This window comes from Pristiophorus japonicus, chromosome 14 (assembly GCF_044704955.1).
Source record: "Pristiophorus japonicus isolate sPriJap1 chromosome 14, sPriJap1.hap1, whole genome shotgun sequence".
Lineage (NCBI taxonomy): Eukaryota > Metazoa > Chordata > Chondrichthyes > Pristiophoridae > Pristiophorus > Pristiophorus japonicus.
In genome coordinates, this window is record NC_091990.1 from 35,237,376 (window position 1) to 35,263,397 (window position 26,022).

Consider the following 26,022-nt stretch of genomic DNA (forward strand, 5'->3'; position numbering starts at 1 on the left):
GAGTGAGCAACATTTTCTCTCAGTATGTATGTCAATTCTGAATGTGGAGAATTAGTGTGTGCTTGTCAGAATGTGCACATGTTCATATCTGGACACCAAAGATATCCTGAAAATATAATTTGCTACCTTGGCTTTATTTATTTTTTTTATTATTTGTGTTATGGTTCAACATAAGATAGACTTTAAATAAAGATAGACTTTAAATAATGAAGAGTCGGGGGCACTGCAGGTTTGGGACATTTGATAATTTAAGATTTTCCCTAAGCTTTCTGAACACATGCTGTGCTTCATAGCAATATTCTTATCAGATCTGATATCTTGAAGTCCTACACATTGTACCACGCTTTCTCACTGCACATATTTGCTTTCAAAGCAGTATCTTTGTGAGTCATCAGTTAAATCACGCTAACAGAACTGTTGCCTGGTAACAGCAACTGCCAGCTGACTAATAGACCAATACAAAGTGATGTCACTCTTTCCATCAGTGGAACTGCAACTTGATTTAAACAAAAGCCTTTTTATGGAAGCTCTCAAACAAATGATGCTTTTTGTTTGTTGGCTTGCAGTTTCTTATCGGACTTTAAAAATGTATGTGTGTGTATACATAAATTATATTTATGTATTATGTAAACGTTGGTTTCCAAAAGAACAAAGTAAATCGAGCAATAGAATGGAGCCTTCTATACAACCCCAAGTGAGAAGTGCTGGATAGGCCAAGATTTCCCTCATGTTTACCATCCATTTCTGGGTGAGGTTGGGATAGCTGGATGGAGGCATCTGTGTGAAAATATATTTTGTTGCTATTCTCCTGGGAGTGTGGGCATCCTGTCGTTAAATACCGACTGCCAGATGCAAATGAGATTTGGAAGGAACTTTTTAAATTGTTTGATCTCAAGATGTGTCATGGTCACATTTACTGCTCGTTGCCATGTGAAGGTGGTGGTGAATGTTCTCCTACTGTTGAACTACTGTTATTCCATAGCGATAGGCTTGATAGGCCACTTCAGAAGACATTTAGAGTCAACCGTATAATGTAGGGCAGACCTTAATGAACCAATTGGATTTTTACAATAATCATCAGTTTTCCTGATGCCTGCCTGCTAGATTTATTGAATTTAGGTTTACAACTTGTCATGGTGGTGTTTGAACTCATGACGTAGGGTTGCTAGTCCATTGCATTAACCAGAACACTAAGGTGCCCACACATTGAATTTCAATCCCTGTTCACCCGTGGTTCACTTCCTGAGATGAAGCCTGTATAAAAGAGGTTTGGTGATTTCGAGGCAGCCACTGTCAGACAGAAGTGGCGTTAAAGGTCATCTTCAGAAGTTTGTTTTAAGCTGAAGACTCATTTATCTTTTGATTTTACCATCTCACCCTTATTAATAGGTCCAGTATTGCTCCTAATGCTGTGGTCCTTTTTTTTTTTCCCCCACCATTATTGTTTCATCACAGGAGACAATGATGTTTATCTTACTGATTTTCCTTTTCCTCTGTTACGAAGAGAAGAGGAGGAGGAGGAGGATCAGGAGAAGCTACGCAGGGAGGCCATGCTGATCTGGTACCCATGCCTCTGTGCAAACAGACTGAGGTGGTCTTATCTGAACCTCACACTCAGCAGTGCTTGAGAAGGATAACTGAGTGCTCGGCAGCAGAAACCATTGGGACTTGGTGTGGCCCTTGTGTCTGACAGATGAGGCACCAGAGAGATCTGCTTTAAGCTGGATCTTGACTAACTGAAGGTCAATCTGGCCCTGGCTATGATGGCCACGTGTGCAGACATCTGAGGGGGCTGGCAGAAGGGCACACACGATACTGTCCTGAGACAGCATCTTCATGCATATGCACACCTGCCAGGACAATAGTACTAGGTTTTGTCCCTGCTTGGGCACTGATTAGTGGGAAAGCAGACTAAATGGTACCCATCAGGTCAATAGATGCCCATAGACATTTGTTTGCATTCCAGTCCTACATGTTTGGAGACTGGAATAGAGAACCCTCTCCATTCCACTCTGGTTCCCAAGGCATATATGGCAGCAGTTGTAACTGCCATGCCAGAAGTCAAGACAGTCCTTAGTTCTCTCCTTGGGAAATTGCAAATCATTTTGGAGCTGTCTCATCTCCAGGGTTGACTGCATTGTTTAGGCACATCCATCATAATGCCGCATAGTGTGATGCTCTCGAAGAATATTTTTAAATACTGGACCCCTGAGATCTGGGTCCTCTGGAAGAGGATGACATTTCCTTCTGCCCAGCAAAGATTGTCTCCTCGTCTTCCACCTCTAGCTCCTCCTGGATATTTGTGCTCCGTACAACAATCTGTGCATAACCACTCATTTGAATTTCCTTGGTTATCCACGGCTGGTTATCCCTTCTCTTACCGCCCTTCTTTTTCACTGGAACATATTTTTTTTGAGCACTATGGGTGGTGGTGTGGGTGAAGAGGAGTTCGTTGGTCCAGAAGCACAGGGGTCAGGATCCTCTGGAAGCGCTTCCTTGGTTTGCTGTAGCACACCTAGGAGGACAGAGAAAGAAGAGTTTTGCAAGGATAGATGAGCTGTACAATGGGCATTGTACTTTCAGAACTATGGGCTTGTGGTTTCACCACCTGTAGCAGATTTCTATTTTTTTTGAAGAATTTGGAACATATAAAAAGCAGAGAGTTTGAAAGCCTTTAGAATGCAACCCCAGTGTGAGTTAAGCATTCACATTGTATTAAGCATTGCGATGACTGATTTCATTTTCTGCTGTATATATTCAGAGTCATGAAAAGATGACCAACCTAGAGCCAACACCTCATTTTCCTATTTCCCTCTGCTTTCCATGTATGCCAGCCAGAGCTTCCTCCTTGCAACCAGTAAAAGGCTGAAGGTTTGAAGGTTCACCACCAGTCGCAGATGTCAGCCTTTTATATTTTGATATACCAACTTCTTCAAGAGTATTGGGAAAATTGAGGCCATTGTCTTCGGTCCCTGCCATAACTCCGTTCCCTAGCCACTGATTCCATCCCTTTCCCTGGCCACTGTCTGGGACTGAACCAGACAGTTTGCCAACTTGGCATATTTAACCCTGAGCTGATCTTCCGAACCCATATCTTCTCCATTACCAAGACTGTCTCCTTCCACCCATCATCGCCCATCTGCAACCCTGCCTCAGCTGTTGATACCCTCATCCATGCCTTTGTTGCCTCTAGACTCAACTATTCCAATGCTCTCCTGGCTGGCCTCCCACCCTCTAAGTTTGAGCTCATCCAAAACTCTGTTGCCTGTATCTTAACTTGCACCAAGTCCCTTTCACACATCACCTCTGCTCGCTGACCTACATTTGCTCCCTTTATATTTCTCATCCTAGTTTTCAAATTCCCCATGGCCTCGTTCCTCCCTATCTCGGTAACCTCTTCCAGCCTCAGATCTCTGCGCCACTCCAATTCCAGCCTCTTGCGTACCCCTGATTTTCAGTGCTCCATCATTGGTGGCCGTGCCTTCAGCTACCTAGGCCTTAAGCTCTGGAATTCTCTACCTCTCCTCCTTTAAGATGTTCTTTAATACCTATTTCTACTCCTCCAGCTTGTGTCTCCTGCACGCTCCGATCCTTCAACTCTGACCTTCTATGCATACTCCCTATCTGGAACTCCCTCACTGGCTCTGAAATTCCACAGGGCCATTTACGCCAGTGTTGTGTCCCTCAGTAGTATCTTCATAATGTAATTACTTCTTCACAACATTCCATATCCCTGTTTCTTTAGCAATATCCTGTAGCCATCATCATCATCATAGGCAGTCCCTCAGAATCGAGGAAGACTTGCTTCCACTCTTAGCATGAGTTCTTAGATGGCTGTACAGTCCAATACGAGAACCACAGTCTCTAACAGGTGCGACAAACAGTTGTCGAGGGAAGGGGTGGGTGGGACTGGTTTGCTGCACGCTCTTTCCACTGCCTGCGCTTGATTTCTGCATGCTCTCAGCGATGAGACTCGAGGTGCTCGGCGCCCTCCCGGATGCACTTCCTCCACTTTGGGCAGTCTTTGGCCAGGGACTCCCAGTTGTCAGTAGGGATGTTGCACTTTATCAGGGAGGCTTTGAGGGTGTCCTTGTAACGTTTCCGCTGTCCTCCTTTGGCTCGTTTGCCGTGAAGGAGTTCCGAGTAGAGCGCTTGCTTTGGGAGTCTCGTGTCTGGCATGCAAATTATGTGGCCTGCCCAGTGGAGATAATCAAGTGTGGTCAGTGCTTCAAAGCTGGGAATGTTGGCCTGGATGAGGACGCTAACGTTTCATACCACTGTTAAAGCAAAGTCATCCAAAGAAGGGAATGGGGAATTGTAAGGAGACAGAGAAAAAGTGCCTAAACTTTTATATGACTCCTTAAGAAGTTTGTGTACTTCGTCTGAGCCGAGGGTGCAGTAAGGATTGTGAAGCTGTGCAACTATTGTTGGAGGTCAAGGGATATCACAGCCAGGCTAGACCTTCACTAGGGAACACACACAAATTTTACAGCTGGAGTCTGCATGTTGAGAATGAGCAGAGCACTGGTGGAATTTTCCATTTTTCTTTTAGACCAGTGTTGCTGAGTTCATTAGAAATGTCCCACTATGGCTTCAAATGAGCTCAGTTAACTCAACACATTCAACTGATTGAGCCTGGAACCGTCTTGGTCTGTATGATTCAGTACTGGGAGAGGGGCAGAGAGAGTGTACTGACTGAGCCATCAGGAGGAGCCACTTCCATTTTCTACACATTATTCTGCAACCATTTTTGAGTACAACTGCTAAGCCAGTGTTATAGACTGAGGAATTTTATGGCAGTTTATTATCCAGTAGAATCTGGTTTCAGATTATACAAGCGCATTCAGAACTTTCAGTTTTGATATTACAGTTGCTTATGCAATATCATTAGTTCTCCTGAGAGTTCTATTTTTTTCATACCAGGTGGTTGGCAGCATGGATGCCCATCCAAGCCGTTACTGTGCCACAGTCCGTGTGCAGCGACCCCGTCAGGAGATAATTGAAGACCTTTCCTACATGGTTCGAGAACTTCTGATCCAGTTTTACAAATCTACCCGCTTCAAGCCAACAAGGATTATCTTCTATAGGGATGGTGTCCCTGAGGGACAATTGCCGCAGGTAGCTCAAAGTTCCATTCACTCACTGAAGTAAACACCTGAAATTATACAAGTCAACTGAAGTAGAGTTCAGATTTGCAGGGGTTACCTTGATGAATTTCGATAAGAGGCAGAAGTGAAGAATATCAACAAAAAAAATTAAACCAGATTTTCATTTTTGTATTAACCCTTGATATCCTGCTTAGCATTTCCTCCTATCAGTGGGAGGAAGGATAGTCTGGACTATATGGACAGCTGTTATCAATGCTATATTATGATTAGTAGCCAGGAACTATAGTTCAAATGTGGTAACTTGGACAATTCAGGCTGTACTTGTTAAATTTGCCATTCCCTGCACCTTTTTTATACACTCGGCAGAGAATGTCTCAATAGGATTTTCACATCCTTCCTAAAACAGCTCTGTCCCGTTGGTAAACTCACTCCTCTAAAGGAATATGTTTGTCCTTGTATCTGAGATCAGATTGTTTATTACTTTGGCTTGAAAACCCAAAGATTTCCTATTGACAAACAGCTACATTACTAGTCCTGCAGCAATCTCCTCTGCTCCTCATCTAAACTGTTTTAAATACTTCTTTAAATTAACAAACCACCTGAAACCTTCTTTTCCAGATCTTACACTATGAGCTCCTGGCTATCCGTGATGCATGTATCAAACTGGAAAAAGATTATCAGCCTGGAATTACCTATATAGTTGTCCAGAAACGGCACCACACACGACTCTTCTGTGCAGATAAGAGCGAGAGGGTAAGAGTCATGAAATAACTTCAATTAATCTATTGATGGAAGCAGGGATTATTTTTTTCATTTGTATGGGTTTTTTTTTCTTTCCCTCTTTTCTCCCTTCCTGAGGGCGCTGGCTCTTGCTTAGTATATCCCATGGGTGCTGCAGCTCTCCAGTGAAAGAAAAGAAAGACTTGGATTTATATAGCGCCTTTCACATCCACCGGACGTCTCAAAGTGCTTTACAGCCAATGAAGTACTTTTGGAGTGTAGTCACTATTGTAATGTAGGAAACTAAAGTGCTTCACTAAAGTAGCTATGCTTCATGTGTAAGCTCAGACAGTGAGTGCCAGCAGGATATTTGACTATGGAGGTGCTAAGGGCAGGAATGATCCCATCCATGGATACAAACTGTAGCAGAAGTTTCTGGATGGCTAACGGAATTAGTAACCAAGCTGAATTTGCCTCCCGACTGACCTGAGTAACATTGAGATTCTCTGTTCCCACTGCCACCCTTGCTAAGATCAGCTAAATTCAGGATAGCTCATTGATGGAACATGGAGCCTTCTTGATCTGTATGGCTCATTATAGGGGTGCTTTTATTGAGAGAAACCCTTAAATCTGTAACAAACCAAATTAAAATATAAGTAATTTGACCCACGTTAATGGGGAATACCTATTGGGATGGAAGTCCCTTATAGGACTTTTCTGGGGCAGCAGTTTTCACCCATTTTACGAATGGATTTTTCTTAGTGAAATTTCCATCAGGACATCCACTAAATTGGCTTCCACTGCATAAATCAGATTAGGGTACATTTTAGGGTTATTCAGAGAATACTGCAAAGTATATGATAATTTGATGGTCACACTGACTTATATTAAAATCAGCCTATATGTGAACAGAGATCATTTTACTGATCATTTTCATCTAACTACTGACTTGAGAGGTCTGCTGGCATAAATACTATATATGACGTGCCAGGACTGAGGTGAGAAGTAAAGGATCTGCACCCATACCAGTAATAAGGGTATAATATTTCAAACCTGATAATATCAGTGCTAATATTACTGGATCTGTGTCTCTGCTGGTATCCAGATGCCAGTGTTGCAGTTGTACGGTGTGCTACTCTCAAGCATACCAGTATCACCTGAACTTATAGTCTGGTTTGAATGTCCACAAAACCTGACTATGTGCTTCGGACTAATACACAATATGAGCCAATATGGAATGATCAATCTTTAAATATGGCAAAATGTTCCTTTTTGTTCTTCTTTCCTGTTCAAAATATTAACTGCAGTTTTTTTTCTCTTTTGCCAGATTGGTAAAAGTGGGAACATACCAGCAGGAACAACGGTTGATACCAATATCACCCACCCATTTGAGTTTGATTTCTACCTGTGCAGCCATGCTGGGATTCAGGTTAGTTGGGTACTTTTGTCCATGTGACCATTACACAATCGGAGAGCTCAGGGGAATGTACACTCAGTAGCTGATCTCTTGTGGCACTGTTGAAAAGCATTTTAGAGTCTAGAGCATGTTTAGCTGCTAGCTTGACTTTTTTTCCCCATTAAGGGAACTTCCCAGGTACATAGGAGAACTGGTCTAAATAGGTTCTAAGGTCTGGTACAGGTTAAGAGATGGTGGGGAGCTTTGCAGATTGCCAGATCCAGGTCAATTTGGAAATGTCCATCACCAACAGAAACTAACGTAAATAGCCTCGGCATGAAATAACTGCCTTTGTTTTTTAGATGGATATAAGAAAAAAAGGAAGCAACAATTGAAATCGGCAAGCTAGGAGAGGAGTTTCCAGGACATAGGTGGTACTGCCGGAACTACTTTTTGAATCTAAATGCATATGTATCTACCCACCCCTAGGCTACCAGTGCTCACATGCCTCTCCCAACTTGCTTGATTTCTATTTGCTGCTTCCTTCTTTCCTGCATTGTTCTTCCCCATTCAGATCCTGTCATGGTGCCACTTATCACTACAAAAATAGGATACACACAGGGGTGGGTGTGAATTACTAAGGATGGAGCTTGTGACATGGCAGATACGTGCAGTCCATTTATTGAGAAATTTGTGATGGGTGTAGGCCTACATTGCAGAACAATACCAAGGCTGAAAATAGAAGGTAAAGTACACAGGAAATAATGATTAGATGTGGATGAATTGTGGCTTTAAAAACCTGACAATTGTAGGAGGTGGGGGTGATGAGAAATTCTAGTTTGAGTTTCTACAACAAGACTTGGGGCTCAATTTTCCCAGGTCATTTGCGCCGCTTTTTTCTGCCGTAATTATTTAATTCAAAGTTTCCCCCTGGAATCTGCGCCGGCGTAACTGCTTTAGTTACGATTTTTCTAGGTTAGGTTTCTTTGACATCATGGAGGAGGGGTACCAGTTTTCGCAGTTTGCCCCAAATAATTTTATCTTAGTTCGGTGTATCTGGCCACTCCTGATAAACCTACTGGTGAGTGGACAGAAAGCAGCATAGATTGAAAAATCGGCGCTGAAAGACGCTATTGTTTTTCAGCGAAGTTTTTGGAGGGAGTCTCTAACACTTGAAATGTCCATAATAAAGTTCAACTTTGTTTACCTTTCAACGGAGTACACGGAACGTTCTTGGATTTCTGAAGTGTGGTGGCGGGGGAAGGGGAGGAGTCACACAACTACAATGAGTTTTGGTGGGGGGAGGGGGGATGGAAGAGAAGTCCATCCATACAGATCTTGGGGAGAGAGAACAAAGAACCTGTCCTGCCTGCTGTGTTAATGGAACAAATAATGAAAATGATTCAGATTTAATGTAAAATATATTTTATTCAAAAGTTTAATAACCAGTTTGTACTTAACTAATAAAATTATTCTTGTATCAAACTTTAAAGTTTTCAGTTACGATCACTTAAAAACTTTAAGATCACTTACTAACTTTCAAACTTGTAAATTTCATAACTTACAGAAATATTTTAATTTGAGAACAACATTTACAACAGTAACAATAATAACAGCAGCAGCATAGAAAGGCTGCAGCCATCTCTCCTCCACCTTATTCTAAGACCGCCCTCTGTGCTTGTTCTTGGTGTCTCCACCACCCCTGCCCACAGGCGGTGGCACAGTGTTTCTGGGGTTGGTACCAAGCTTATTCTTTCTAAGATCTCGGGTACTGCGCACCTGTAGAGGGGGTGGGGGTGGCAATGTGGAGGGCCCAGGCGGCAATGTGGAGGGTCCGGCTTGGGGCTCTTCAGAGGCTGGTGTGGGGATTGGAGTGGGAGTGGCAGTTGATTCTGTCAATGGGCGCTGGGTCTGGGCGAGTTCCCTTATTGCAGCAGCTAACTTCAACATGCCATCCCTCATGCACCCTGACAGTGTCTCAACGACCTGCAACGTTCCCTCCCTCATGTTGAGCAAAACTACCTGTGACCTTCCCTCTCATGTTCAGTGATGGTATTTGCACCATCTCTGACATTCCCCCACTCCCCTCCAATATTCACTGACAGCGCATCACGTACCTGTGACATTCCCTTCCTCATGGTCATTGACATCGTTCCCATTTCTCGTGAGATTGCTGTTACTTCTCCCGACAGTCCCACTACCTCATCACCCACCCTACTGGCGTCCAGGAGTGATCGCGTAAGGTCAGTGCTCTCCGCATTCATTGCCATTATCTGAACCATCCTGAGGTTAGATACTGCACCTCAGGAGAGCGCGGTCGAGCTCTCCTTCCCCTCCTTCCCACGGGTGTGGCTCGCATCCCACCACTGGGAGCCGCAGCCTCGGATGTTAGGAAACCATGGAATGTCCCACCGACACTCAAACCACTAGTCACGGAAGGGGCTGCCACCTCAATGGGTGGCACCTACACCTCCACCAAAGTCAGTAAAACAGTGGGGGCTTCATCCCCCTCACCCCTATGCTCTTGCTCTGGAGGGTGGGATTGGAAGATGTCCTCTTCAGGCTCATCCTTGTCTGAATCATCATCTGCATTGTCAGGGTTGGCCTCAAGTTCTTCAAAATATAACTGAACACAGACAAATGGTTAGCAGCAGAAGAGAGGACAGGGTGGGTGGCATGAGTAGGCTCACACAGCGCAGGCAGCAGGCTGATTTGAAGGACCACGATGAATTGCATCAACCGAAGCGTAGCTGACGGAGACATCCCCAGGAACCAAAACATGGCTAGCCCGCGCAATACTTAACATTTGGCAAAGCCAGACTCTGGAATTTGCAGGACTTGCCCTCTCCCTCGAGTGTAGGCCCAGCTTGTGCAGTGGTAGTTGCTTTTCTCTGGCAGGACCCATCAAAACAGTGACCATCTCTTCCAAGGGTGTCGGTGGCTGCAGATTTGCCGGGCCGCCTTCTGTTCAAGTTCTTTCCCTTTTATTATGTGTCACCTTCCTCTACAAAGATGAAAATGCAACTTTTTAGAGAGGGTGTATTTCTGCTGAGTGGGACATATACAGCTGGTCACATTTACAATTGCAATTCCATTGAATAAATGAAAATATTACTTACATTAACTACTTGACCAAGGACCTGCCACTTCTTGTTACATTGGCCTCCAGATCTCGTGGTGGTCACCATTGTGCAGTAATCTTCTGCAACTTGGTTCCAGCGTTTCTTCATTTCTTTGGGTGGAACTTTTATGTGACCTCTGCTGTTGTCCAGCTCGTGCCATCTGGCCTCAATCACAGTAACTAGTGCCTCCATTTCATCCTGTAAGAAATTCTTGGTCCTTGAATTGCATTGCATCTTGTATTGTTGCAGATCTGATTTTTCCAATGCTCTTGCACAGCACTCCTTCACACACACACAACTGGCTCTTTAAAAATGGCCAATTGCCAACCCGGAGCTGTACTGCGCATCCATTGAAATAACGTCAAAAACTTCACTTTTTTTGTCGCGCTTACGCAGAAAGTGTGCCGTTGTTTTTTTCGGTGGGGACAGCAGGCCCCGCCCCCCGAGGCACCTGGACACTCTGTGTGGCGCCAAATTTGAATTATAGATTGGGGGAACTTTGGCAAAATATTTCTTTCCTAGAAAACGGGTGTAACTCTGGCAATACGCCAGAAAATGGGCTTGGGCAAAATTGAGCCCTTGATGTCAACGCAGTGAAGATTTAGGAAGCAGCAAGATCATGTGGGATAGAGTATTTGCAGTTTAAAAGGACTAATGAATGTAAGTAGAGGAGTAATGACCATAATGGTGTTAGTAACAACGATAAGAGAGAAATAGACTTAAGATTACAACAGGGCAAGAGGTGCCAATCAGGTGACAAGCTTGTTTTTTTCCACTTTTCCTTTATGCCAATTTAAGGATTCCTAGTTTGAATGCTACGTGAAAAAATTGCTGCTGTTCTGACAGATTGAGATTTCCCCAGTTGGAAAAACAACACATTTGGTTAAGTACTTCATAACAAAGAAAAATGGTAGAGAGAGATAAAAATGGTAATTGTACAGCAGGGTGGGTTAACTCCAGGACATAGTCGACGTATTTACGTATGCGTATGAAAGCATGGGACTTACGCTAAACATCAGTAAGACAAAGGTCCTCCACCAGCCTGTCCTCGCCGCACAGTACTGTCCCCCGCAGACATCAAGATTCACGGCGCGGCCCTGGACAACATAGACCATTTATTTCCCTTGTCTCGGGAGCCTCCTATCAACAACAGCAAGCATTGACGACGAGATCCAACACCGCCTCCAGTGCGCCAGTGCAGCCTTCAGCCACCTGAGGAAAAGTGTTTTTGAAGATCAGACTCTCAAAACTGTCAGCAAGCTCATGGTCTACAGGGCCGTAGTATTACCCGCCCTCCTTTATGGCTCAGAGACATGGACCATGTACAGTAGACACCTCAAGCCGTTGGAGAAATACTACCAGCGATGTCTCCGCAAGATCCAACAAATCCCCTGGGAGGACAAATGCACCAACATTCGCGTCCTCGTCCAGGCCAACATAGAAACATAGAAAATAGGTGCAGGAGTAGGCCATTCAGCCCTTCTAGCCTGCACCGCCATTCAATGAGTTCATGGCTGAACATGCACTTCAGTACCCCCTTCCTGCTTTCTCGCCATACCTCTTGATCCCCATCCTCAGCATTGAAGCACTGACCACACTTGATCAACTCCGCTGGGCAGGCCACATAGTTCGCATGTCAGACACGAGACTCCCAAAGCAAGCGCTCTACTCGGAACTCGTTCACGGCAAACGAGCCAAAAGTGGGCAGAGGAAACGTTACAAGGACACCTTCAAAGCCTCCCTGATAAAGTGCGACATCCCCACTGACACCTGAGAGTCCCTGGCCAAAGACCGCCCTAAGTGGAGGAAGTGCATCCGTGAGGGCGCTGAGCTCCTCGAGTCTCGTCGCCGAGAGCATGCAGAAATCAAGCGCAGGCAGCGGAAGGAGCGTGCGACAAACCAGGCTCCCCGCCCACCCTTCCCCTCAACCACTGTCTGTCCCACCTGTGACAGAGACTGTGGCTCTCGTATTGGACTGTACAGCTACCTAAGAACTCATGCTAAGAGTGGAAGCAAGTCTTCCTCGATTCTGAGGTACTGCCTATGATGATGATGATGGCTACAGGATATTGCTAAAGAAACGGGGATATGAAATGTTGTGAAGAAGTAATTACATTATGAAGATACTATCTCTCTCCCTGCCTGATTTTGGTGTTTCAGTAAGTGATCTTGGAGATTGCAGTGTAAATTTAATATTTCAGTTCACTTATAGAACATCAAAGTCAGTTGATTAACTGATGATACAGATAGCTTTGGAATTTTCTTTATTTCTTCAGTCATGTGTGTCCTGAGTTACAGCATTTAGCTTCTTAAACAAATATTAAGGTATCTTTCCAATTATTACAGGCTTTGTTAATCATAGTTTTATCTCCAGTTATAATGTGAGCACTGTCGACCTGACTGATCATTGAATTCAGTATTAGCCAAAGATTCTCTCATTCTTCTAAGATTTGACCTGGGCCTTTACTGGACTGTAGGGCTCAGTTCAACACTGTGCACTGTATTTACTCACTGACATTAGGGAAACTGACATTCAGCTTTTAAATTAAAGTGGAATGGTGCTGCACTGCATGCACAATGGGCAAACATACTGTTTGAGAACTGTTTCCAAAATGATAAACTGCCAATTTTGGAAAGAGAAAAGGGTAATTATTTTCTTTCCTTCCCTCTGCTCCTGAAGCTGATAAGTCATGTTAACAGATCATCCTCCCAAGGCCGCATGACTCCAATATCTTATCTCAGCAGTCATTTTTCATGTGTTAGTCCTGACAGTGGAAAGTATTAGTGAGGTAGATTTATACTAGTTTTTTGTCCATCAGGAGCTATCTTTGAATGCTACTACTCTGGCATACTGTGCTGGTGTTGGAATGAAAGCTGTTTTCAATTTTATAATTTACTTTGTAGAAGAGCGGACATGTAAAAACTTTCCAAATGTGGCAAGAGGTTTGAGTTTGTGTTTCCTTAGGATGTGGCGGTCTGAAAATGTTTTGGTCAGTGTAGGTATGAAACAGAGGCAGCTGACTTCTGGAGTTAAGCTTATTGATCCCTAAAGATATGTACATTAAATACAGTACAGCAGTGAAGTGGCAGATTTCAGTATGTTTTTTCAGTGCTATTCTCTGAATGGAAATTCATAGTTTCATCCCTTACCACCGCAGGGCACCAGCAGACCCTCACATTATTACGTCTTGTGGGACGACAATCGATTCACTGCAGATGAGCTTCAGATCTTGACCTATCAGCTGTGTCATACTTACGTGCGCTGCACACGCTCTGTCTCCATTCCAGCACCAGCCTATTATGCTAGATTGGTGGCATTCAGGGCAAGATACCACCTGGTGGACAAAGAACATGACAGGTAAGGGAAATGGTCTGAATAATTGCTGTAAATTTATTTCACCAGGTTTCATATATTTACTGTAATATAAAAACATGTAATAATGCCTCCTGCTACAGCGTTGCCTCTTTTGTTAAGAGCCAGCTTGGGACTGGTTGGTGATGGTGCCGTGATATATTTATGATTATCTTAGGCCTCTGCATGGGTCACAGTCTCACAAGAAAATGAGCCATGGGTGATTTTCTCTGGTAATTTTCTAAGCAAATTATGCACTTTGTTATGCACTTCTCCCCAAAAAGATAGTATTTGTCACTGAGATAAGCAGCTTAGCATGTGTGGAGTCATGGGTGCATATCCTACAATTCCATGGTCTATACCATTGATCAACTGTACCATAGGGCAGTTTGAGTTTTACTTTCCCTCTCCTATAGATAGAAACAGGTGTTGGAAGTTATCTTTGCTGATGTCAAAGTAATTAAGGCAAATTATATGAAATTCCAACAAAAGAGAACAGGAGAGAGGATTTGTGGGTGTTGCAGCTGACTTGTCAGGTTTGAATTGTTGATCTGCAATAATTTCCACAGACATTGTTTGTGTCACTCTCTGTCTTGGGAGTTTGTACTCTCCTCCTGTCAGTAAGCTATGACTCGGCTTTCTCCACACACAAACACAGCTGCCTTCTTCCAGCATCCATATGGTCATCTGCAGCTTCCTATAAAAATGTCAATTGAATATAGAAATATTTGTTATCAGGCCGTTAAAACTTTTCTCTTAGAACATATTTTCATTGCCTACTGATTCATTACTTCAATCCATCAGCTGTTGGAGATATTTCTTCTCTTCCATCACTAATTCTAAGGGCTGGAAATTCATCAGCCTTTGTCAGCGGTATTCATTTTGGGTGGAAAACGGTGTGGCGGGAAATTCATCATAGTCTTCCGCTGGCGGTTTTGAAATACCGCTGGGGAGCGGACCGGCGGCATGCAACACTCAAAACCTCTTCCGCCCGAGTTTGGTCACAGCGGTGACCCTTAGAGAGGGGGATTAAAAACGCCAAGGAGAAACGTGTCAGAGCAGCCCTTGGAACGGCGGTAGGTATGAAACCCTGCAAAAAAAGTAAGTTCAAGTTTATTTTTAAATGATTTTGCAGCGATTCACAAGTAAAGGGTCTTGTGAATGTTTTGAGATATTTTTTTATTTTTTGGAAAAATATTATTTGTGTTTCCCCCCCCCTCCCTAGGCCCAAATCGCAGCGGTAATAGGCCTCAGACTAAAGTTCTGCCGCGAATCCTCATGCAATGCCGATTTTTCCCGCCGGGCAGTTTTTTTTCCATTTTTTCATGAATTTTGCGCGAGAATTCATAGTGGAGTCGCAGCGGGTTTTAGGGCAGCAAACTGGTGGTGACGATTTTTCCAGCCCATGGATTTTTAATGAGTATACAGATTCATTATAAAGCCCTAAAGCGCTCAAGCTTCGGAAAGTCAAAATATAAAGGAAGTACTACATTGAGTACTACATCAATGTAAACGTGACAAATTTAACGTTAGAAAAAAAATCTCTTGCATGTTCGGATAAGCCAAATATTGCTGTGACATAGTCGCAGAGAACATGACTTTGGTTAAGGCTGATTCGGCGCTAGGGAGGCGCAGTAACTTAGAGAAAGTCAGACGGGGATTGCAAGAAATATGAGAACGGATCTGAGACACCGACAATAGATTCAAGGACTTTGGAAGAACAGGGAGTAGGAATAAACGGATCCTTTTCAGAATGGCAGGCAGTGACTAGTATAGTACCGCAAGGATCCCAGCTATTTACAAAGGAATTGAATGTAATATCTCCCAAGTTTTCAGATGACACTAAGCTGGGTGGCAGTGTGAGCTGTAAGGAGGATGCTTAGAGGCTGCAGGGTGACTTGGACAGGTTAGGTGAGTGGGCAAATACATGGCAGATGCGGTATAATGTGAATAAATGTGAGGTTATCCAATTTGGTGGTAAAAACAGGAGGGCTGATTATTATCTGAATGGTGACAGATTGATAAAGGGGGAGGTGCAACGAGACCTGGGTATCATGGTACATCAGTCATTGAAGATTGGCATACAGGTGCAGCAGGTGGTGAAGAAGGCAAGTGGCATATTAGCCTTCATAGCAAGAGGATTTGTGTATAGGAGCAGGGAGGTCTTACTGCAGTTGTACAGGGCCTTAGTGAGACTACACCTTGAATATTGTGTACAGTTTTGGTCTCCTAATCTGAGGAAGGACATTCTTGCTATTGAGGGAGTGCAGCGAAGGTTCACCAGACTAATTCCCGGGATGACAGAACTGACATATGAAGAAAGACTGGATCGACTAGGCTTGTATTCAATGGAATTTAGAAGAAAGAGAGGGGATCTCATAAAAACATATAAAATTCTGACAGGATTGGACAGGTTAGAATGTTCCCGATGTTGGGGAAGTCCAGAACCAGGGGTCACAGTCTAAGGATAAGGGGTAAGCCATTTAGGACCGAGATGAGGAGAAAATTCTTCACTGAGTTGTGGGCATGTGGAATTCTCTACCACGGAAAGTTGTTGGGGCCAGTTCGTTAGATATATTCAAAAGGGAGTTCGATGTGGCCCTCACGGCTAAAGGGATCAAGGGGTATAGAGAAAAGCAGGAATGGGGTACTGAAATGAATGATCAGCCATGATCATATTGAATGGTGGTGCAGGCTCAAAGGGCCGAATGGCCTACTCCTGCACCTATTTTCTAGGTTTCTATGGTTAGAAAAGAGGTGGTACTTTTCTAGGACAGATGGGTCAAGGGTGGGTTTTTTGAAGAGGTGGCCAATGTTGGTGGTTTTGAAAGGTATGAAAGTGCCTGAGGACATTAAGTATTTACATGTCAACTAGCACGAGGGCCAGATGGGAAGTTGGGTCGTCAGCAGTTTATTGGAAAGGGGATTGTAAGAGCAGGATGTGGGTCTCATAAACAAGATGAGCTTGGAGAGGGCCTGGGCTAGGTGTGAGTGAAACCAGAGAGAGTGAGTTGGGAGTTCAGGGCGAGGGTATGGATTATCTTGGGGAATGTTTAGCGTGGTGGGAAGGGAAGGAAGCAGCAGAGGGAGATAATATCTGGAATGGTGTTGAAGGAATCTCTCGGTCGTCACACTTTTTGTTGGAAGTGAGGGTGGAGGGGACAGGGGAGAGTGATTTAAGGAGGCAGTTGGTGATGGAGGAAAAGACCCTGGAAGTTATCTTTGCCCTCCGGAGCAGTGGGTGGATGACTTTGACACGATAGTGATGCATGGTTTTGGTCCAGTCAGATCTGGCAATGGATAGATAAGCTAGTTGTGTGCTTTGTCCTCCTTGAGTTTGGGACTAGATTGGAGGAAACCAAGATGGGGCATGTTTCCAGGGAAACAACAGGGATAGTATTGCTGGGGATGAGGGCATCAAAGCTGACGAGGGCGTAGTTGAGCAATCATTTATGGCAAATAGAGCTCGAAGGCTAGGCATTTGGAAGTTTGAGTGCACTGGTAAGCATCTTGGGGGAAGATATTCCAGGGGTCTTGATAAGATAGGTTCTGTTGAAGGTGCCCTTTGGCCCATTTGATCATCTTCTTTCAAAATACCATCTTCCTATCACAGCATAGAAACATACCCCGCCAGCCAACAAAGAGCCACACAGCCTTTGATCAGCAGCCCTAAAGGTTACATATAAACCTATGAACAATGACGGAAAGGCAAAGAGCACCCAGCCCAACCAGTCCGCCTCACCACAACTGCGACACCCCTTATACTAAAACATTCTACATTCCACCCCAACCGGAGCCATGTGATCTCCTGGGAGAGGCAAAAACCAGATTTAAAAACCCAGGCCAATTTAGGGAGGAAAGAAATCTGAGAAAATTCCTCTCTCACCCATCCAGGCGATCAAAACTAGTCCAGGAGATCACCCTGGCCGTATTCTATTCCCTGCAATACCTACCATTATATCTGCTCCGTCCAACAAAAGGTCATCCAGTCTAATCCCAATTACTAGCTCTAGGTCTGTAACCCTGCAGGCTGCTGCACTTTAAGTGCCCATCTCTTAAAAGTGGTGAGGGTTTCTGCATCCACCACTCTTCCAGGCAGCGAGTTCCAGATTCCCACAACCCTCTGCGTAAAGAAGGCTCCCCCTCAAATCCCCTCTAAACCTTCCACCAACCACCTTAAAACTATGCCCCCTCCTAATAGACCCCTCCACCAATGGAAATAGACCCTTACTATCCACTATGTCCAGGCCCCTCAATATTCAATGAGGTCTCCTCTCAACCTCCTCTGTTCCAATGAGAACAAATACAGCCTATCCAATCTGTCCTCCTAAGATTCTTCATTCCAAGCAGCATCCTAGTAAATCTTCTCTGCACCCTCTCTAGTGCAATCACGTCCTTCCTATAATAAGGCGACCAGAACTGTACGCAATACTCTAGCTATTGCCTAACCAAAGTAATTTAAGCATAACCTCCCTGCTCTTATATTCTATGCCTCGGCCAATAAAGGCAAGCATTCTGTATGCTGCCTTAACCACCTTATCCACCTGGCCTGCTACGTTCAGGGATCTGTGGACAAGCACTCCAAGGTCCCTTTGTTCATCTACACTATTAAGTGGCCTACCGCTTAATGTTTATACCCTTTCCTTATTAGCTCTCCCAAAGTACATCACCTCATACTTCTCCATCTGCCACTGCTCTGCCCACCTGACTAGTAGATTGATATCCTCCTGCAGCCCATGACTTTCCTCTTCATTATTAACCACACAGTCAATTTTAGTGTTGTCTGCAAACTTCTTAATCATACTCCCTATATTCAAATCTAAATCGTTGATATATACCACAAAAAGCAAGGGTCCCAGTACGGAGGTCTGCGGAACCCCACTGGAAACATCCTTCCAACCACAAAAACATCCATCAATCATTATCCTTTGCTTCCTACCTCCAAGCCAATTTTGGATCCAACTTGACACTTCGCCCTGTATTCCATTGGTTTTAACCTTCATGACCAGTCTACCATGTGGGACCTTATCAAAAGCTTTGCTAAAGTCCAGATATACTACCTCGTACGCATTACCCTCATCGACCCTCTTGGTTACCTGCTCAAAAAATTCAATCAGGTTAGTCAGACACTATCTTCCCTTAACAAATCCATGCTGACTAACCCTAATTAATCCTTGCCTTTCCAAATGCAGATTTATCCTGTCTTTCAGGATTTTTTCCAATAATTTTCCCACAACTGAGGTTAGGCTGATAGGCTTGTAATTTCTTGGCCTATCCCTAAATCTATCTGTTTCTTAGTCAAGTGCCCTGGCCTCAACAAGCCTTTCTTTTAACCTGTTCCAACTGTTGATCACCTGTGTAAAGAAATACTTGCTGAGATCCTAATCTACAACAACTTCTCAGTGGGCAAATGAAATGAGAATTTTGTTTATTTTTCTTCTTTTGTTTACAGTGGAGAAGGCAGCCATATCTCTGGACAGAGTAATGGACGGGATCCCCAGGCACTTGCTAAAGCCGTGCAGGTTCACCAGGACACCTTACGCACAATGTACTTCGCTTAACTGTGAGATAGTTCAGTCACCTCAACCTGCCAGCCTTCTGGACCAAAAGCAGCCATACAAGAACATTCAAGCATCTTTCACTGAATATGTCTTGGAGGTTGGAAGGGGTCAACATGTATTTTACAAGGAGTAGCTTTCAATGAACTACTAATGTGAGGGGAAAGACTGACCAAACAGATTATAGAAAAGAGGTCAAACACTTCTACATGAAGAAAACAGGTTTCACATTCAAGTTTTATTTTTTACACGTATTTATGCAATATATTGATAACTTTTTAATGTAAAATGCAAATGTTCACCACTGCCAAACTCCTGTTAATTTTTAGAGACACATGGATAAAAGAGAGTGGTCGATAAGCAACTACTTCAATGGACATCATTCAGGGGTTGAAAAATCCCATAGGTCCAAAAGCTGAACTGCTCAATTTAGTGCCTGGACTTGTGATTATTTGAATCTCTAAGTCTGTTAGACTTGTCAGAATTCTTTTTCATACATATGCCTGAATTGGCACCAAAACACATCAATAGTTTTCGATCTGTATGTTCTTTGTGATGTCTCATTCTTTGTGCTTTTCAGTTTAATTTTGACAAGTGTAGAAATGTTGTATTTACACAATCTAAAGGAATTTTAATGTTATCATGTGGTCACTTTCCAAAGTCTGGACTTTTGAAAGTTATTATGAATTTATGGAAACGTAGTAAGTCCTGGACTTGAGGCAGATAAAAGATGGAATCTCTTGTAAATTATTTTTTTAAAATGTCGCGTTAAGGACCTTAAAACGTCGTGATGGCTGCACTTCATTTTTACTGATATCATGAGCCACTCCTGCTCAGCCCTCGCCATACAGAAGGGAATGAACATGGCAGCAAGGAAACAAGTAGTTTGTAGATGATCAGTTTTCGCAGCTGAATGAATAAAGCAGAGCTGGGGTCTTTTAAGAGTTGCTGTTCTTTGAATGATCTTTAACTATCCAGCAAAAGAATTGCACACTAGCTGAACTCCCACTGTAATTCCCTTCTGAAGCTGCTAATTATTTTGGAAATAGATGTGGATGAACAAAAAGCTTAGCTTGAATCTTACTGAAGGGCATTTACGATTGAGATATTTTAAATCTAATTTTCCTGTAAATTTAACTAGTGCTATGCTCGTTATAGTTTATTTTAAATGTTTTATTTTTGTCCTTAATTGGATTTGTAGCCTCCTTACTTCCTCTTACATACCCACTACTTATCAAAAAGGAAAAAAAGGTGGTTTTGTGCTCAAGATGAGAGATGTCAGTGCTAGTAAATTGAAGATTTTTTGCAACCACCCAGTGTCAGCATAAAACACTCCGACTGGCAGCAATCATATGAAGATGCACTGTAAAAGCCTCCTGCACTGTTGTCTGATGGTGTGAATGAAACTCAACCTCAGAAGAGTTCCCCGCCTCCATAGGTATTACATTTCCATTTCTTACGCCAACCACACCATGAAACCACCAAATAGAATTGTGGGCAGCTTTGTGCTATGACTCATATCCACTTGCCACTATGCTGAGACTGGCCCAAACTTAAGGTCATGCCCTTACAGCTGGACTAATGTGAACCCAGGTCCCAAAAATACAAGCATAATGTTCTAACTTGCTGCACATCCCAGTCCTAGATATAGATTTTAATATAAATGGGATGTTTGTATACCTGGGTAAGTAACCTGGTTCTCCCAAGATACTTGCTTTAAGATTCAGTCTGCATATAGGCCACAATTTTATATTCACCATTTGCACTGGAGCAAAACAATCCAAAACAGAGCACAATCCAGTCTAAAAAAAACAGTAAATAACACTAAATATCATGAAATACCTGGAGAACTACAAATAGACAATGTAAATACTTCTGTCATCAAAATATGATGCAAATGTGATCAGCGGGAGGAAACCACTAGAAAGGCATAGAGGAGCATTTCATAGCCCAGGATTTTTACTTGGCTTGTAATTTTTTTGACTTCTCCCCCCATCAATTTTGACCCCTCCTCTTAAGGTGCTGACTTGGTGGAATATACTCCAAAGTTGCTGGCTGCCCTTTGGTATCTCACACAAAGTGCCTTTGTTTATATCTGAATGAAGAAAGTGAGTTGTTGACAAACTATTCAAATGTCGGGGGCATGAGAGCCATGCCCAATCTCATCCTCACTCAGTATGTACAAACTCACTTTGCAGCAGAAGTCACTGCATAACAATTAAGAACGAGACCTTGGCTGATCTGCCCTATCCTAGCCAAGATAAACTTTACACCACGCCACCTCCAACTGCTGCCCTGGCTGAAATCCAGTAACTCAGCACAATCTCAAAATTGAACATAGGATCATCCAGTCTGTGTGGTTCAATTGCCTTTGCCAACAGCCGTCAAGGGAGCTTTTTGCACCTTTTATGTTTTTAAAGCCCGTTTGAAACAACTGTACCAACTGTTTTGTCTTAAAAATTGGTGCAAAATTTAAATTGGCATCCACTGGAGGAAGACCAGCAGCCATACCACCTCAACTTGCTCTCAGTCTCTTATGCCTGGACATAACAGAGCTGTATATTAGTGACCTTCATATCTCCGCTCTGCATGCTATCCAAAGTGGGTCTGTTTTCTCCACCTTTTTGTATGGCAGCTCCCAGACCGAGCAAAATCTTCCACTAATGAACTCCAGCACAGTCCATTCTGGTAGTGCAGGAACTAGATGGCAGCCAATACATACACAGATGGGAAGCCCCTAAAAGTTGACTCCTCACAATGTGAGCCAGCAGAAGAAGGGCTAACAAGATTGATGTGGGACGAACTTGGTTTTTAACCTGAGAGGAAAATTAGAGAAGATAGAGATCATCAACCTCCTGATGCAGTGGAAGCCTATTTTGTACCACTCAATGATGTCTAATGTGCTTAAAAATAATAATTCTGTACGCTGTTTGTTTACAACCATTTTTGTGTAAATGTACAAAATGTAACATGTAAAAGGTGGCCCGGGTGTAATGTGTTGCTACTGGAATGCATTGCCTGCTGGAGTCACGGGGGGGGCGGGGAGGTTATGTGCCTACCTGATTTTAGCTTGGCCACGTAGGAAGGTGAAAATTGGAGAGAATCAACCTGGACTACTATTGTGTTTTTTCCCAGTTACCTATTGGAGATTGGCACTTGCAGAAGCCTGGGAGCTGCTCGCTGTTTACCCTCTCAGCTAAGCAATGATGTGCAAAAAGAAAAGCAACAAATTAACTTTAAAAGTGCACAACATTCATTCTCCCTGTTGCCATAAATTGTGGAATTCTAACAAGAAGGGATTTAATGAACAAGAGTTTACAAAGGGTTACTGGCTGGACACACCTTCCTGAAGTTCTTCCCTCTTTTGTATGTCTTTTGAAAATGACATAGGGCATCGCTAATGACTCAACATATTTATCCAGTGAATTGCTGAATCCCAGATTCAGTCCCTGGTCTATGTTGTTAGCCAGTTCTGATTGGGTACTATAATTAAGTCAATGCCATTGAGTCAGGGAGGGGAAAATTGGCCAGGATTCCTGCTTCTGGTCACTATCCACTAATCCTTGCGAGAAATGCAGGGGTGTGGATAACAAGATCAAGCTTGGCCGTGGTGTCCTTCACAGTCAAATAGCCTAAAGGCTGAACTTGGGCTTGTAGAACTGAAATCAGTGCCTTCAGGGGGAGGGGTACAAAATTGGCAAGAGAGAAAGATAATCTAGGAATTTGTTTTGAGCAGGAGTTAACTGACATTCAAAAGGAAGCTTAGAAACATCTACAATTTGGCAGCATCGGCTGAGAGGGGATGAGGTGATGAGTACATCAAATCCTCACCCCTCAGTAAACTGATAATTCATCAATCCTACCATCTGACTTTACTTCCTGTGAAAGTAGAGGCTGAACCCCAGGCCATGTCTGTGGCTAGTCGTGTTTCAAAAAAAATTGTAGTCAGCTAAGGCAATTGTCTTAGTGCTGAGAGTTATGCTCAAGTATTTACTGAGGCAGAGTGGTTTATTTTCTTACACTGAACCAATATACTGAAGTTAACTCTATTTATAATTTTCTATGTTCCTCTTCCTTGCCGCACAAGTGTTTTTTTAAGAAATAAAAAGTGATTTGAAGCAACTTCTCAAAGTAATTTTATTCAGAGCATCCCAGAGTAAATGCCTCCTATTGTCAATTTTCACTGAAAAGGACAGAACTAGAAGTTACAATAAGATGCATCAGCTCACCCAAATGGAAAAGGGCAACTTGAAAACCATCTGTAAAACCAATTATATAAGAACTTGGAAAACAATTTAAACTTTTGAAATCTTCCAGTTTTCAGAAACTGCACTGAAGAGAGATTTTCTCACTAGTTTGGCTACCCACACACAATCTCACTTGATCTGAAATATACTATGATGAATGTGCCAAAGGTGGCTCGTACCTCTCAACATGAAATAATTCAGGATAGCATTGGCATAAATTTCCTGCTCAATTATATCACCACTAAGAAATGCCTACCAAAATCTTGCAGCAGTTTCAAACCTTATGCTGAATACAATATATAGCAAAGATGTGCCCTTATCAGAGCTATGCTGTAACATTCCCCAGTGAAATTTACACCATGAAAATGCTTCTCCAAGACTCCAAAAATGCACTTAATGGTCTTGTTTTTCCAATTGTAACATTGATGGTGACCCATTCATTTTAATGGATTACTGTCAGTAATATGATCAGAAAATCTAGACCAATTGAATGGCAATGTCTGCTTATATTTTCCTACATTACAACAATGACTACACTTCAAAAAGTACATAATTGACTGTAAAGCACTTTGGGACTTCCGGTGGTCATGAAAGGTACTATATAAATGCAAATCTTTTTTATATTTCTCTTCTCCAGGAGTCTGACCATTCACCCACAAAGTCACAGGTTAAGGCTTTTAGAGGGTAACCCCTTTCACATGTGCTTAAAAGCATAAAGCAGCCACAGCATGACTGAAGTGAAACTGATGAAACTATCAATTGCAATATTTTTGCTGGACAATGTTTTTATTCATTAGATCATGACAAAAAAATGCTGCTTTCTGTAACTATTCAATTACATATTACATCTGCATACTGCCCAATAGGTATGCAATGTATAGTATACAAGATCAAATGGCAGAGCGGGATTTCATCTGTAAGAACGAAGGATTTAACCAGGCTGGCTATTTGATAGCTGAACTTAATTACTAAAATAGTATCTTAAACTTATCCATATGGTAATTATGACTATCTGGAATAGGCTAGTTATACTTCCATTTTTGTGTTGAGATAGGATGCTACAGTGCATCAATACAAAACTTGAGTTTGAAGCCATTCAGAATTTTGACAAGTGGAAGTCTTGACACCCCTGGGGCTTCACACCAACAGCCGTATAACCAAAATTGATGCCAAGGTACGTGTTTAAACTTTTCCTGATTCTTTGTGGACTGCTTTTGTATTTTGCTGCTGTTATAGACAACTATTCATCTGTTCCTAACATAAAAATGTAACTCATTATGAGGCTGCTGCACAGAGCTCTGTTCATACATTTTAATAGGGGTGTAGCTTCCCCTGCCCCGAGTACACAGCACTGCATAGCTGGTAGTATAATGGTATTACTGCTAACATCACTCTGAAGCAGTTAATCATCACAGGCAGTCCCTTGAAATTGAGGAAGATTTGCTTTCACTCTAAAAGTGAGTTCTCAGGTGGCTGTGCAGTCCAATACGGGAATTGCAGGCTCTGTCACAGGTGGGGCAGTGATTGAAGGAAATGGTGCGTAGGTAGTCTGGTTTTCTGCACGCTCCTTCCGCTGTCTTGAGTTTGGTTTCTGCATGCTCTCGGCGACCAGACTCAAGGTGCTCAGCGCCCTCCCGGATGCTCTTCCTCCACAGGGCAGTCTTGGCCCAGGGATTCCCAGGTGCCGGTGGGGATGTTATCAAGGAGGCTTTGATGCTGTCCTTGAAACGTTTCCTCTGCCCACCTGAGCTCGCCTGCCGTGTACGAGTTCCGAGTAGAGCACTTGTTTTGGGAGTCTCGTGTTGAGCATGCTGACGATGTGGCCTGTCCAACGGAGCTGGTCAAGTGTGGTCAGTGCTTCGATGTTGGCCTGATTGAGAACAGTGACGTCGGTGCGTCTATCCTCCCAATGGATTTGCAGGGTCTTGCGGAAGCAGCGCTGGTGGTACTTTTCCAGTGCTTTGAAGTAGTATAACTGGTATTGGCATTATAAAAGCTGCATAAGGTTGCCTGCTTACTCCAATCACAGGTTGCATTTTAATCTATTTACACCTTGTGTTTTTAAATCAGTGGCAATCACTGTAGTTAACAAGTTGTAGTTGCTCAGACTGGCAAAGGGTGGGAAGTGGTGTTCCACAAGGATCACTCTTCACCATTTACATAAACAATTTGGACTTGGGAATCTGAAGTACAAATTCAAAATTTGTGGATGACACCAAATTGGGGGGGAAAGTTAATAGAAGGGAGGTGGCGATAAAATACAGGAAGACATTAGTAAACTTGCAGAATGGGCATGTGATTGGCAAATGAACTTCAATATAGATGTGTGAGGTGGTACATTTTGATAGGAAGAATAAGGAGGCCACATAATCCTTGGGAAATAAGTGTCTAAATGGGGCAGCGTCGCAGAGGGGGTACAGATACACCAATCACTGAAAGGAGTGACGCAGGTTAATAAGGCCATTTTTTCAAAAAAGCTAACAAAGACTGGGGTTCATATCTAGAGGGCTAGTATTGAA

The 26,022-nt window shown here is 43.1% G+C and overlaps 2 protein-coding genes across 8 annotated transcripts in view; one reads left to right on the plus strand and one right to left on the minus strand.

Annotated features, from left to right (window-relative positions):
- The window catches only part of LOC139279853 (protein argonaute-1), a 96,946-nt gene extending 73,607 nt beyond the window's left edge, over positions 1 to 23,339 (plus strand). For all 4 annotated transcript variants that reach the window (XM_070899119.1, XM_070899120.1, XM_070899122.1 and 1 more), the window contains 5 exons: positions 4,924 to 5,118; positions 5,727 to 5,861; positions 7,156 to 7,257; positions 13,505 to 13,704; positions 19,151 to 23,339. In XM_070899119.1, coding sequence (XP_070755220.1) covers positions 4,924 to 5,118; positions 5,727 to 5,861; positions 7,156 to 7,257; positions 13,505 to 13,704; positions 19,151 to 19,259 — 741 coding nt within the window. In that variant the 3' untranslated portion in view covers positions 19,260 to 23,339. The remainder of the gene's footprint in view (positions 1 to 4,923; positions 5,119 to 5,726; positions 5,862 to 7,155; positions 7,258 to 13,504; positions 13,705 to 19,150) is intronic.
- The window catches only part of LOC139279855 (splicing factor 3B subunit 1-like), a 72,229-nt gene that overhangs the window by 32,591 nt on the left and 13,616 nt on the right, over positions 1 to 26,022 (minus strand). The window contains exons 4-6 of one of the 4 annotated variants that reach the window (XM_070899126.1): positions 13,604 to 13,681; positions 11,354 to 11,558; positions 5,081 to 5,155 (exon numbers count right to left, since the gene is read on the minus strand). The exons of 1 other annotated variant lie outside the window; for it this stretch is intronic. The gene's annotated coding sequence lies outside the window, so the exon portion shown is untranslated. Of the gene's footprint in view, positions 1 to 2,381; positions 2,516 to 5,080; positions 5,156 to 11,353; positions 11,559 to 13,603; positions 13,682 to 26,022 lie in introns of those variants that run through there. 2 more of the 4 variants (XM_070899123.1, XM_070899124.1) reach the window with 2 other exon arrangements.